General features: G+C 40.0%; 1 protein-coding gene across 1 annotated transcript in view; it reads right to left on the reverse strand.

The window, feature by feature from the left end:
• LOC124121140 (segment polarity protein dishevelled homolog DVL-3-like) overlaps window positions 1–14,544 on the reverse strand; it is a 49,954-nt gene that overhangs the window by 7,885 nt on the left and 27,525 nt on the right. Inside the window, exons 8-15 of the mRNA XM_048394671.1 lie at window positions 14,140–14,227; window positions 13,756–13,884; window positions 13,263–13,483; window positions 12,600–12,731; window positions 10,768–10,932; window positions 9,949–9,966; window positions 8,776–9,057; window positions 6,604–6,810 (exon numbers count right to left, since the gene is read on the reverse strand). Coding sequence (XP_048250628.1) covers window positions 6,604–6,810; window positions 8,776–9,057; window positions 9,949–9,966; window positions 10,768–10,932; window positions 12,600–12,731; window positions 13,263–13,483; window positions 13,756–13,884; window positions 14,140–14,227 — 1,242 coding nt within the window. The remainder of the gene's footprint in view (window positions 1–6,603; window positions 6,811–8,775; window positions 9,058–9,948; window positions 9,967–10,767; window positions 10,933–12,599; window positions 12,732–13,262; window positions 13,484–13,755; window positions 13,885–14,139; window positions 14,228–14,544) is intronic.

Raw genomic sequence — 14,544 nt, forward strand, 5'->3', positions numbered from 1 at the left:
ATAGGTTCTATCAGTCTGGAGTGGTAGCAACGTGACATGGCTGGTGGCACAGCACATAGGTCCTATCAGTCTGGAGTGGTAGCAACGTGACATGGCTGGTGGCACAGCACATAGGTTCTATCAGTCTGGAGTGGTAGCAACGTGACATGGCTGGTGGCACAGCACATAGGTCCTATCAGTCTGGAGTGGTAGCAACGTAACATGGCTGGTAGCACAGCACATAGGTCCTATCAGTCTGGAGTGGTAGCAACGTGACATGGCTGGTAGCACAGCACATAGGTCCTATCAGTCTGGAGTGGTAGCAACGTAACATGGCTGGTAGCACAGCACATAGGTCCTATCAGTCTGGAGTGGGTTTAACACAGCTGTGACCAATATCTCCTTCGTATCATGGAGTCAACTTTGTGTTTGAGGAAAGCACTAAGGATGCACACTGAAGAGTGAGTCAGTGAATATTGCTTAACGCCGCATCAGCAATTTTGCAGCTATTCGCGGCGAGCACATTGAAGATGTTCACCACTTCGGTGAAATCCTTGATTGCAAGCAGAGGATTCTAGCAGCTAAAGTGTTTCAACTGGGGGTGATGAGTTCAAGATATGATGACGATGCTTGGTGATGATATTCAGGAATGACACCAGATGTTTGGCAATGATTAAAACATGACATTCCATGCCACAGACAACATCATGATGAGACTATGAGTGAGTGAGTATTGTTTTACACCGCTTGTAGCAATATTCCAGCAATATCACGGAGGGGGACACCAGAAATGGGCTTCACACATTGTACCCATGTGGGGAATCAAACCCAGGCCTTCAGTGTGATGAGTGAACGCCACTAGGCTACCAACCTCCTATGATATTGATGTCATTAATCACTAGATGATGAGACAATACTGATGTCTGATTACCATGCCAACATGACATTCCAGGCTATGAGATGACAATGGTGAATGTCTTTGGAGACGATAGCATGAGGTCAAGGTCGTTATGCGTTGTCTCTGATGACGATAGTGAGATGATGGTGTTCCGTGCAACGGGTCACTAACCTGTCTTGTTTTGACTCGCGGACGTGGCGGCTTGTGCCGTGGTTTTGACACCAGGAATATTGTTGTTAGGTTCAAACGTATCATCATGACAGAGAGTTTTGTGAAGGAACTTCTCGGCCGCACCGTGCCAGTGCCGGGGGAGACACAAACATGCATTTTGTACTGGTAGTCAGAGAGAGAGAGAGAGGGGCATATGTCAAATACTGGATACCATGGTAACAATGTTAGTTACTATGGCAACCATATCTAAATGTCAATGTTTACAAATGATAGATAACTTCACACAGGCTTTCTTCAGGCCATTAAGGCCAAGCACCTGCTGACCCAATTTGGACAAATTTGGACACATAAATGTTTTGGGGGGTAAGAACTCTTTTCAAAATTTTGATCATAATCAGAACTTAAAAAATAGGATTTATCAGTCACATTAAAGTCCAAATTGTGACATTTAAGCTTTAAGCTTGTAAATAGAGCAGTGCAAAGTCTATACAGTTTTGGGGACAAAGATTCTGATATCATTTCGACCTACATCTGTAAATGTCAGACTGAATTATCAACCATGTTAATTAGTTTGTTCTTACTTTAAGCAAAGTGTGAACATTCCGACCAAATTTGGACACCAAAAATCTTGTGGTTCTTACTAAGGGTCTCAATATTACGGATCAGTTGGATGCATCTTTTTCAAAATTCAGCAGCGGTTTAAAAAAGGAACTTTCCATTTAGGTACCGTATTTACCGTATTAAGCACCTTGTTCCAGTAAGCGAACCCCGACCAACTACTAGACCAATCTGTAAGTAATAATTATAAGTGCCCCTACAAAGACTAAACATTTATGTGATTTACTATTGTAGAAGAAGTTTCAGTTTCATCAACGTTTGAACTGTTTGAATATGGTTTTAGTAAACATCCTCCTTTGCAATTTCCGAAGTGCCCGGGGTGCTTTTACGGCAAATACCGTATGTGATTAACCTATCATCAAAATCAACAGCAGTGGTTGAAAGTAAGTGGGGGTCCTGAGAACCTTGAGATTGCTGCTAGTATTTATATCTAGGGATCCCTAAATTCTGGACAGTTAACATCAGGTTTTTTGGCAAGGCCTGCTTGACTTTAATGCTCACTTTGAACACTGAGGGAGATCGGAGACTAGGCAGATCCAAAACACAGCATTATTAGCCAGTCTTACGATATTTAAAATGGCTGAGAAGGAGAAGCAGAAGTTGAAGTCCCCTCTACTGACAGCTGAAAGACTGGTGCAAGTTATCATCATGTGAGAGTAGCCCATCATACAAAACAAGATCAGTGATCACAAGAAGAGGACATTAATTGAAGATTATCCCTAGATAGTACAAGCAATCGTGGGATGTATCATTTGAAATATTGATTTGTGTTGAAACATCAACAATTATATCCAGAAAATACTTGAGGATGTCTGCTGGTGTTTTTCGTGTTCACTGCCCACACGCTGTTACATAGCGTGAGTTTTTTAACAACACATTTCTATCACCAATGTGGTGCAAGTCAGATCCCTAGACTTAAAGTCAAACGTCAACGACAGCGTCATCGTCATTTCAAACAATATATGAATAATTCCCATTTTAGTCAGGTCTTGTATTGCTTAGTGCAAAAGCAAACAGAAGCACACAATATTCTTGAAACTGTGAGGTCTCTGCATTGTAACCTTGTTTTGTAAAGTCATAGCTCTCTATCTCAATGGAATGTCACTGCACAGTACATAGTGAGGTAGTTTGGAACAGTTTCATCCATTTGCTAAGAAAATAGCACACTATCGTCTAGGAGTAATGATCTTTTCTTACAGATTACCATTTTATCCAGATGTGGTAGTTAGTAAGCACACAACACAATATACAGTAACACTTTCGTTCTGTTTTTAACTGAACAGTGACATCCAATAATTCTTATTTGAATATTACCATAGAAAATGTGAAAGACCAGCAGACATCCTGCAGATAAGATTGTATGTTCTTATTTTCTCAAGAGCGTTGTGAAAACTAGACATAGAAGCTGACAATGACTGCAAAGTAGGATAGCCTGCAAAAAACTGAAACTTGTAGTGCATATTCCAATACTCCTATGCTTCCATAGCCTGCCTGCATTCACAGCTCCTATCAGTCCAGTTGGGGGACATTTCTCAATGTCAAAGTTCAGGATGAATTCCGGCAACTGCACCTTCGTGTGTCAGAGAAACCAATATCAAGCAAGCAGAAAAGAATAGCAAGCTGATAACGAACACACTGCTGCGGAAACGGAAATGGCGCAACATGGCAGAGCAAAAGCTGTACACAGAGAACAAGGCTGCCGAACAGCACTGGTGTGTGTCGTGTCAAGACGAGACAGGGGCATGATGGGTAATGTCTATTTGAAGTGACGATGAAGGTGATAGGTGTACATCCAGGGTTTTACTTGACAGTGTGAAGACAGCCACTGCCAATACAGTGAAGATGGAAAAATAGATGTATTGTTTCTATTTGTTTTTCATGATCCAACTATTTCTTCTTCCAAATGTATTTATTTCTGTTTACAGATTATTAAATTTGATGTTGTTAATACAAATATAATTATTCTTGGTAAACTGAAAAATAAATAAATATGTGGCTGGTAAGATGAAAAATATACTTGACAGTTTTACAGGTAAGTCATTTTTTCCCCCATTTTAGAAGTAAGACAATGCATGAAGAGCAGAATAAAATTCAAGAGTCGTCACAAATAGAATGAAAGTGTGGTTACAATCTATTCTCTCTTTCCCGTAAAATTAAAAAAAAAAAAATGAAGGCAAGATGCAGTGGTACATGATGCAAGTAGAAACAAAACATCATCCTATTTTTACTGAAGACTGATCGTTCAAAGAAGTAATTATACAGAAATGAAGTTTAATGCCGCACTCAGTGATATTCCAGCTATATGGCGGTGGTCTGTAAAAAATCAAGTCCGGACCAGACAATCCAGTGATTGACATCATGAGCATCGATCCACGCAATTGGGACACGATGACATGAAGTGAAATGATACAGCTGCAGGTGCCATAAGTTGATAATAAGTATCTATGTAGCATGTGCCAATATTGATGAGTTTGTGGGCTGCCGGTGTCATAAGTTGATAATAAGTATCTATGTAGCATGTGCCAACATTGATGAGTTTGTGGGCTGCCGGTGCCATAAGTTGATAATAAGTATCTATGTAGCATGTGCCAATATTGATGAGTTTGTGGGCTGCCAGTGTCATAAGTTAATAATAAGTATCTATGTAGCATGTGCCAATATTGATGAGTTTGTGGGCTGCCGGTGCCATAAGTTGATAATAAGTATCTATGTAGCATGTGCCAATATTGATGAGTTTGTGAGCTGCAGGTATCACTTCCACACAGGAAGATAGACATCACTCAGTGTAGGTACAGACAGGAGACATATTGTTACATGTGCCATGTTATGATGATCAATCTGTAGATGCAACACCATTCGTACATCATGCACAGGAGTTTAGCAAAACAATGAAATGTTCCACCAACAACTGCTCAGATCATAGTTAACAACTGACAATCAAGGAAAGACAACTCTAAAACTGCTTCTACTTGGTAAATGTCTTCACTTAATGCTCCTTCGAACTCTTCATGCAGAAAGAGCAAATGAACTGTTCTTGAAAACAATCAACTTAGTTTAAAACTTGATGTTGTGACAATGAATGAAAGAGACTGATCATGACTCCACAAAATGAACATGAGACAGATTTGAAACAAGAAAAATTGAAATTGTCAGCCAAAATAATATCTATATGACACATTTTGTAATTATCTCCCTTTGTATACTTTTACACGGCATGAGAGAATAGTTTCACAGCCAACAGTGTACTTATCAATTTATTGGTCGGTATAACCACATGATCCACATTAAAACCTTTACTGACCAGACATGAAAGTAGTCTAAAACACATTGGATGAAGTCATTATTCTCATGATACAAATTCCATTTTAATATGAGATACAAATAAGATTTATTCCATAAAATCCTAGCTTTGTGAAAGGTTTATAAGTATCCATATTCCATGACAATTTGGAGTTAACTACAAACGGTAAAATACACAGCATATCACATTGTCTATTCAGATCTCTTGCAGTTAATTCAATGTTGACTTTAACTTTGTCTACCCAGCATTAGTAGCAATGACGGAGGAATTAGTGGCAGCGGTATGGGTGATGCGTTAGATTAGCTGATGCAGTTATGGAAAGTACTTATTACAAAGTTATCCATACCATTAAGTACTCAGTTTGTTTTACAAAGACTATTCTCTTACCGTTTGGCCTTAATCATGGTATTACTAACACTTAATATGCTCAAACTGGATGGGGCCATTTTCTAACTTTAAAAGCATGCCTTATTTTTGTATCTATAAAACACTATCTATTAATACTAACCACATATACAAACAGTTGACTTCTTTCATGCTGACAAAGACACCTAAAGGCTAATTCTAACATACTACAACATGCTGACAAAGAAACCTAACAGGCTAATTCTAACATACATAATAGGGCTGGGACGGGTAACTCGGGTACTCGTGTCGGATGGGTCCTGAGTAGGACCCGGGTACCCACAGGACTACCCAGACCCGTGGTTAGTCACGTGATATATTGTTAAATGACAAAAACTCACTATAGCGCAGCGGTTACACTAATGTCGCTAATGTTCGCATTTCCTTCTGACGATGCACACATTCCTTTTGACTTGTATATGTTTGAGCAAAGAACAAGCTTCAGTAAACTTCAGTGAACGCATGATCTGATTGTTTGATACATGTATCTAAATAGTATCTGTATCTTTTAGCCAGGGCTGCGGTAAACAATTACCAATCAGGCATTTTGTTCCCAACTCTTGAAACTTGCAGTGGGTACCCGTGTAGGGTCGGGTAATAGGGGGTCAGGTACCCGGGTACCCGGGTAGTAAATTTGGACTCGTCCCAGCCCTAATACATAAAGTACATCATAAACACTGATTTAAATAACTACACATACAGTTACTGATGATGGAAATAAAATACATCTACAACTATGTTTAGGATAATCTAGATAGGGTCCCCGTAGCTCAGTTGCCTGCTGGTGTGTCAGTCAAATGATTATTTCAGAGAGAGAAACATTAACATTGAAGACTGGCTACTTACTATCAAGTCAAATTATTAACCATTACTTCATGTACATAACAGTACCTCAAGGTCACTGATCAGTTAACACTTAAGCCACAACTGTCAAGTACTTTGAGGATGTCCATGGCGAGAAAATATTTGATAGCCTCACAAAGCTGGTCAGTTTCCAGAGGCATCTCAGTGAGAGGGTTACAGTATAGGAATTTGCAAATGCCCCATCAAAGTCACATATTTAATAATGTGACTTTAAAAACAGAAGTAAAGTTTTTTGTCAATACAAATCCGAAACTTGTTTCATTTCAAACTGAGGGTGGACAAAAGAAGGGCAAATCATGTGACCAAACAATCAGCAGTCAACTTTTTGGAGGGGGGTTGACGGAAGTGCAAGGAGAAGACTACAAACCCAAACTACTCGAGGAATTTCTCCTCCATGCAATATGATGTCTGCTCCCATGCATGGCGTGGGCGGTGTGCTCCGCCAAGCTACGCCGGTGGGGATCACACGAGGAGGACTGTTGATGGTGATGGGCACTTTGTTTATCCTTATTTTCCCAAAGCTTGCGCAAATGATTGTATGTACTAACTAAACATGTACAGTCTTTAGCAGCGACTGAAATCAACAGGAAATCAAAAGAAAATCACACATATTGAAACAACACAGTACAACAGCTGGCATTCCTGGCCAGACTCGGGACATGAATGAAGCGAAGTGTGCAAGCAACTAGGCATGCATAACGAGCAACACAGAGAAGCATGCTTGACGTGATGTGTGTGAATGTCATGCCGGGAGGGTGGGGAGGGAGGGAGTGAGTGAGTGAGTGTGACATGCTCGGAACTGATGAATCACCATCACAATCAAATGATAACCACAGATCTTAAATAACTAGTTTACAAATTAACCACTTGTTATATCTGGACTCCATACTTTATCCTAGATACATATTAACGACCTTGACCTTACTCTTCACAATGCATCCGTTTACAGAGTATCTCCACATACCAGTTCAACAAAGATCAGAAAATTTGTGAGAGATTCCAATATGAATAATGAAAGATGCTCTGAAGCAAAGAAGCAGGTCATGTGACCCAGACTGAAATGTCTCGCAGACTAAGCATGTGTGGCCGTGACCTAGCAACCAACATGCAGCCATGACAACGCAGGTGTCGCCAGGACAACCATGGTAATGTGACAAGTGGCAAATAAAACAAGCAGCAGCTAGGAAGCAAGAGTTGCAAGCAACGGTAAGACGGACTTGCCCGTATCATGCTACTGCAGAGTAAGGAACAAACAAACAAATCAAAGTTAGCCTTTGAATTTCACATTAGTACAACAGCAACAACTAGTACCATCAGGTCATCTGTCCTCTCTGTTGTCCAAAATATCTTGGATAATACCTATAGGCCTAATCCGTTTCTCAAAGCAGTGTTTCTTCAGTAAATTTACACCATGGTTGTCCAAAATATCTTGGATAATACCTATAGGCCTAATCCGTTTCTCAAAGCAGTGTTTCTTCAGTAAATTTACACCATGGTTGTCCAAAATATCTTGGATAATACCTATAGGCTTAATCAGTTTCTCAAAGCAGTGTTTCTTCAGTAAATTTACACCATGGTTGTCCAAAATATCTTGGATAATACCTGTAGGCTTAATCAGTTTCTCATAGCAGTGTTTCTTTAGCAAAGTAGAAACATAGTTGTCCAAAATATCTTGGAACACTTAATCCATTTCTTAGGTTATGTTCCTTTAGCAAGTAACACCACAGTTATCTCCCTTTGACTCAAACGCATCCAATTATAGTTCTTAAATTCCTCAAAGTTTGAGATTACATTCAATAAAATGAAAATGATCTTAACATAAATGGAAAATATTTGGTCAAGATTAACCACCCCGGTCAATATTTCCAACTAGTCATGGCCAAAGAGGTCTTTGGCAACCAACATTTGTTTATTGTTCTCATTCTTTTATATTAATATATCACATTCAAACACATGTTTCATAGGCACATAATAAGAATGTACTTAGTTGAGCATTAGCAAGACTAAATATTAGGTTAGTAAAAGCAAATCACCCACAGCCATTAATGTCTAATTGGCAAGCCAATAAATATAAACAGAGACAAAATGCTTATTTTCATCATAAAAATGGGAACATAGAAAAATACATCTTAACTTTAACATGAACTCAAGTTTAAGCAAATTGAAATGAAATACTTTTAACTTGTCTCAATTGCAAGCTCAAATAAAGCAAAGCGAGAAATAAAACAGCAGTAATTTTGGATTCTCTGCACAAACTTTCTTTGTCAAATTGACAAACCCCCTATAACCAAAATACTCTAACAATTATATACAAAGCTAAGGATTCTTTTTGGCTAGGAATGGACAATACCATTTACATTGAAGGGGAGACAGGTTGATACATAAAACACAAACTCTCTTTAAAAAAAGAAACCTACACCAAAATGAATCAATCCATAGATGATGGATCTGAACGGACAATTCCATTCGTCCTCAAAGGGATGATAAGTAGGAAGACATACTACCCAAAAACATTCTATTTCCACAACCACCGCCTTACCTGATGCACTATGGACACTCCCTGCACTGCCATTACCTCCACCACCAGGGGGCACTGCACCAACAGGTGGGGGCGGCATGCCGTCGACGAAGCTGCCGACGTAGCTGGTGTTGTCAGTGCTTGTGTAGCTGTAGGGGGGTATATAGCTGAGGTTCTGGGGCAAGTAGTTGGAGCTGCTGTAGGGGTATTGATTGTTCCACGCAGGGGGTGGCAGGGGGGCGAGGGTGTCACGGTCGGCTTCTGATACAGAGTCCACGTCTTCAAGACTCAGCGATGTCAGATCTGGAGAAGGAGTAATGAATATACAGTGCTGTCCAGCATTTAACTTGCATTATTTCTATAATACCTGTTGTTATTTGTTGTTTAATGCAGCACTCAGCAATATTCCAGCTGTATGGCGGCGACGTGTAAATAATCGAGTCCTGACCAGACAATTCATTGATCGTGAGCAACGATCCACGGTGTCAGGGTATGACACGCCATCAACCAAGTCGCCGAGTCTGACCACCGTTTGGTAGCAACTTACAAATTTATGAATATCGATACCAAATAAATAATCCAGTGCCACAGAAACGTTTATGTGTAATAAGATGGACAATGAAGAGGCAGAAAATTTAAACCATTAATGGGCCAGCCGTTCTTATTTGTCATTAAATTTATAACTTCCAGGTCATCATAAGTAATGTTTTATCAATAAACATACAGAAACATTAATATTATTACTTATGCATATACAGTTTTGTTTGTTGTTTGTTGTTTAACGCCGCACTCAGCAATATTCCAGCTATATGACGGCGGTCTGTAAATAAAAGAGTCTGGACCAGACAATCCAGTGATTGATATCATAAGCATCGATCCATGCAATTAGGATCGATGACATGCATCAACTAAGTCAGCGAGCCTGACCACCCGATCCCGTTAGTCGCCTTTTACGACAAGCATAGTTGCCTTTTATGGCAAGCATGGGTTGCTGAAGGCCTATTCTACCCCGGATCTTCACAGGTCTGTTGATATACTGCCATACTCTGATATGCTGTGATACTCTTGAGTCAACATAGTGATACCAAACTTCCCACCAATGACACCACTGTTTTTAAGTAGTTTAGAATTCTGGCAACTGATTAAGGAGGAGATATGGGAGGTGACAAATGCAATCAGTGACTGCAGGCTTACCTGGATACTGCGGAGGACCTGAAACAGGAGAGAGGAGCAAGTATATAACATTGTATACACCACATGGGAGGTCATTATTATATTGTTGTTATACACCAGTATATACACTGGGCCACACAAACCACTGGTTAATATCATGAGCACTGTGTCAGGGTGTAACTTTTATCTGATAACGCCGCACTCAGCAATATTCCAGCTGTATGACAGCCTGTACAGAATCAAGTCGGGACCAGACAATCCAGTGACTGATGTTGTGAGCAACGATCCTTGTGATGGGGAACAATGATACGCTATCAAGCAAGACTGAGTCTGACCACCCCATCCATTTGGTCACCTTTTACCACCAGCAGACATAGCTGGGTACCTATTCTAACCTGGGTTCTCCATGGAAGGTCACACAGTGATGACACACAAGCCTGACCCCCCGGTCAATTTTAGTTGACAAGCAAAGGTTAAAGTAGACTACTCTAACCTGGAATCCCTATTCACACTACATTATCATGGAAATTAAAAAAAAACTGACCAAAGATGATGTCGTAAATTAGCAGGTGAGTGAGTGTGTTGTAACACTGCTTTGAACAGGATTTCAGTTATATCATGACGTGTCAGCTTGATGTGAGAGGAAATGCTAAACAGTGTGAGTTAACAAGATTTGCTTAATGCTACTTTGAACAGTATTCATGTTAACAAGTTAACACAAAATGATTCAGGCCGTAGACTTTACCACATGAACATGGGTATTGTGCTGACAAAACCTGAAATATAATCAGGCAACTCTTGGATTTGAACACTGAAAATGATTAAAAGACAAAACTTTACCACAGAGATCTCCAAAGACGTAGTAGCACTGTTCTGAAAACGTCAGCTTGTTGACTGTGTGCCGGATGTAGCCAGCTTTCAGCAGATTACAAGCATATTTCCTTGCATCTCTCCGGTCAGCGAAACCCTCCACGTGCGTAAAGAGCCAATCTACAAGATCGGAACCTGAGCGAAAGAATAAATGACCTGATTATCATGTCACAACAATTTGTCCGAATTTCTTGATTCAAGATCACTCTTTCAGCATCCTTTTCAGTCTTTATTAGATTATTAGTTGAGCGGTTTCTTTACTGTAAATATCATTTGTTAAGAATAAACAATTGGTTTATGTGAGCCTATGGCGAGAATAATACATATCCTTCTTTCCTAACACATGATATTTACAAGAAGACGCACACACAAGGAAAATAATCTCTTTATCAAATAATGCCATTCTTGTAATAATCAATGTTTAACACGTATTTTCACTCAATGAAGTCATGTTAGGAGGAGGAGGAGGATATGAATGAACCCCATGCATCATATAATGCCCAATGATTTAGTCGTGTTTGTCTGCACATACACCCATATATTGCCCAATGATTTAGTCGTGTTTGTCTGCACATACACCCATATATTGCCCAATGATTTAGTCATGTTTGTCTGCACATACACCCATATATTGCCCAATGATTTAGTCATGTTTGTCTGCACATACACCCATATATTGCCCAATGATTTAGTCATGTTTGTCTGCACATACACCCATATATTGCCCAATGATTTAGTCATGTTTGTCTGCACATACACCCATATATTGCCCAATGATTTAGTCGTGTTTGTCTGCACATACACCCATATATTGCCCAATGATTTAGTCGTGTTTGTCTGCACATACACCCATATATTGCCCAATGATTTAGTCGTGTTTGTCTGCACATACACCCATATATTGCCCAATGATTTAGTCGTGTTTGTCTGCACATACACCCATATATTGCCCAATGATTTAGTCATGTTTGTCTGCACATACACCCATATATTGCCCAATGATTTAGTCATGTTTGTCTGCACATACACCCATATATTGCCCAATGATTTAGTCATGTTTGTCTGCACATACACCCATATATTGCCCAATGATTTAGTCGTGTTTGTCTGCACATACACCCATATATTGCCCAATGATTTAGTCATGTTTGTCTGCACATACACCCATATATTGCCCAATGATTTAGTCATGTTTGTCTGCACATACACCCATATATTGCCCAATGATTTAGTCATGTTTGTCTGCACATACACCCATATATTGCTTGTTTGTTGCTTAACATAGCACCCAGCAACATTCCAGCTATATGACGGCAGTCTGTAAATAATCAAGTCTGGACCAGACTATCAAGTGATTCACATCATGAGCATCGATCCACACAATTGTGATGCGGTGACATGCATGAACCAAGTCAGCGAGCATGACCACCCGATCCTGTTAGTCGCCTTTTACGACAAGCATAGTTGCCTGTTACAGCAAGCATGGGTTGCTGAAGACCTATTCTCTACCTGGATGTTCAGGGGTCGCCCATATATTGGAAGCTAATATCTATCTGAACCTATTCGGGAAGGTCAGACGATAACTCATTCATCAAGCAGATATTGCAATGGAGGAACACTGAATCAACTTGATCACAGCTACTCTGTGAGGGATAAACTATCAAAAGGACTATCCATAATTGGCAGCCATTGTGGCCATTTGATTCCCAATTAGTTGCCATAACAACAATCACTTGGTATTGAAGCCTTTTCTGCTCTAAAACATGAAGCATACATATAAACATATATATATATATATATACCTATAAAAGCATTTGGTATCGTTATTTTGAGCCACATTCTGTCTCGGATTTCCAGCCCTGAGTCTGGCTGTGCCATCGCCTTGACAACGGTTGCCATGTCAGTATTCACTGTGAGATTTAAGTCATCAAACCCTGAAAACAAAAAAATAGCTTGTTAATTTTATTTCATTTGTGCTTAAGCCATTAAGTACAGTTTATAAGGGCAACAACCATATTGCAATGTCATGTAGCAACGTATATTGTTTCTTGCATGTATACGTCAACAATCCCAACAGTTTAATCATAAGTACTTAACATAGTATTCAGTAGCCAGCAAGTGCCATATGAGCAAGTTGGGTTTTATGCTGCTTTCTTAGCAATATTCCAGCAACATCATAACAGAAGAAATAAGCTTCACACATTGTACCCATGTGGGGAATAGAACCCAGGCCTTTGATGTGATGAGCGAACGCTCTAGCCACTTAGCTACCCCCATCAACCCTAAACCCTGCAGGAAATAGACAATCCACCTCCATTTCTTGCCCCAAATGATAAAAACAACAACAATGAAACAAATCTGTCCCATAGCCTGAAGGATGCTCTCAGGTATGGGGCCATGTGTTTTGGGCAGTTGGGAAAGTGATATCTCCCTACTACCCCTTCCAGATAGAGGGATGAACTTACGTTCTGACTCAGGTATAGAGCTAGTGAGTGAGGAGCTAGTTGACGTCATATTGCTGATTGAGGTGCTGGGTCCGCCACGCCCCATGTAGTGTTCCCGCATCGCAGTCGTATGTGCAACCCACGCCGACGGGTCGATTGGCCGAACTGGCTCCTGTCTTGGAACTGTGAAATAACCTTTAGGGTTTGGGTCCCAACATTTGGCTACGACTAGTGTGATTGGACTGAAACAAGATGACATAAATCAGTTATCACACAGGTGATTCCAATGGATAATGGCAATATCTGAACATCTCATAAAACTATTCATCAACTATACACTGTATCTGCCAATTGCTACATTAAATACCTTTTGAATACTGTTTGGATATTTTTAACACAAAGCTTATTAAGTGAGGGAATGTAGTTTAAAGCTACAGGATTAATATTCCAGTTATTTGTAATAAAGCTTTACAAATTGCAAAACTATTCAAGTAAGCCAAGGTATTCAACATACCCCGGTTTCTGTACTGCCTCTCGTAACGTCCTTACGGCATCATCGTTACTCATGTTCTCGAAACTGATACCATTCACCTCGAGAATCATGTCCCCTGGTTCAATGCGGCCATCTTGAGCTACAGCGCCGCTGTAATGAAGAAAACAGAATGGCTTCTTTTACATAACTGAAATAAAGTAGTCACTACACAATCCAGTGAGCATTGACCAACGGGATACGGCAACATGCATCAACCCAGTCACCGCACCCGATGCTGTTAATCACCTCTTACGAAAAAGTATGGGAATTCTTCACTGGGAAAGGGTTCCTTGAAGAGTCAAGGGATATCAAGATCTTCCAGTTTCAGTGTTGCCATTATGACAGGCGTCAGTCTGGCGTACTCACCCTTTCATGATGGAGCCCACATAGATGCCGCCATCCCCTCCCTTGTTGCTCTGTCCCACAATACTGATTCCCAGGAAGTTGACTGTATCTGTAACACAAACCAACATCACTGTAACACGCAATCATCACTGTAACACAAACCATCACTGTAACACAAACCAACATCACTGTAACACAAACCAACATCATTGTAACACACATACACCACTGAACATAAGCCAACCTTAACTAATGCAAATCATCTGTTGATCTCAAATTTGAATCTACAGGTCATGAATATTTCTTTTTGTCCTTTCCAATCACATCCAGTGATAAGAAGCATTAGCAACTACAAATCTACTTAATGTTGAAGTTAATATTGACAGAGCCTTTAACAGTTTGCTGACAAATGGTAAGGCATATGTC

The sequence above is a fragment of the Haliotis rufescens genome, unplaced genomic scaffold (genome assembly GCF_023055435.1).
Source record: "Haliotis rufescens isolate VD_foot unplaced genomic scaffold, xgHalRufe1.0.p SCAF_13, whole genome shotgun sequence".
NCBI classification, from domain to species: Eukaryota; Metazoa; Mollusca; class Gastropoda; order Lepetellida; family Haliotidae; genus Haliotis; species Haliotis rufescens.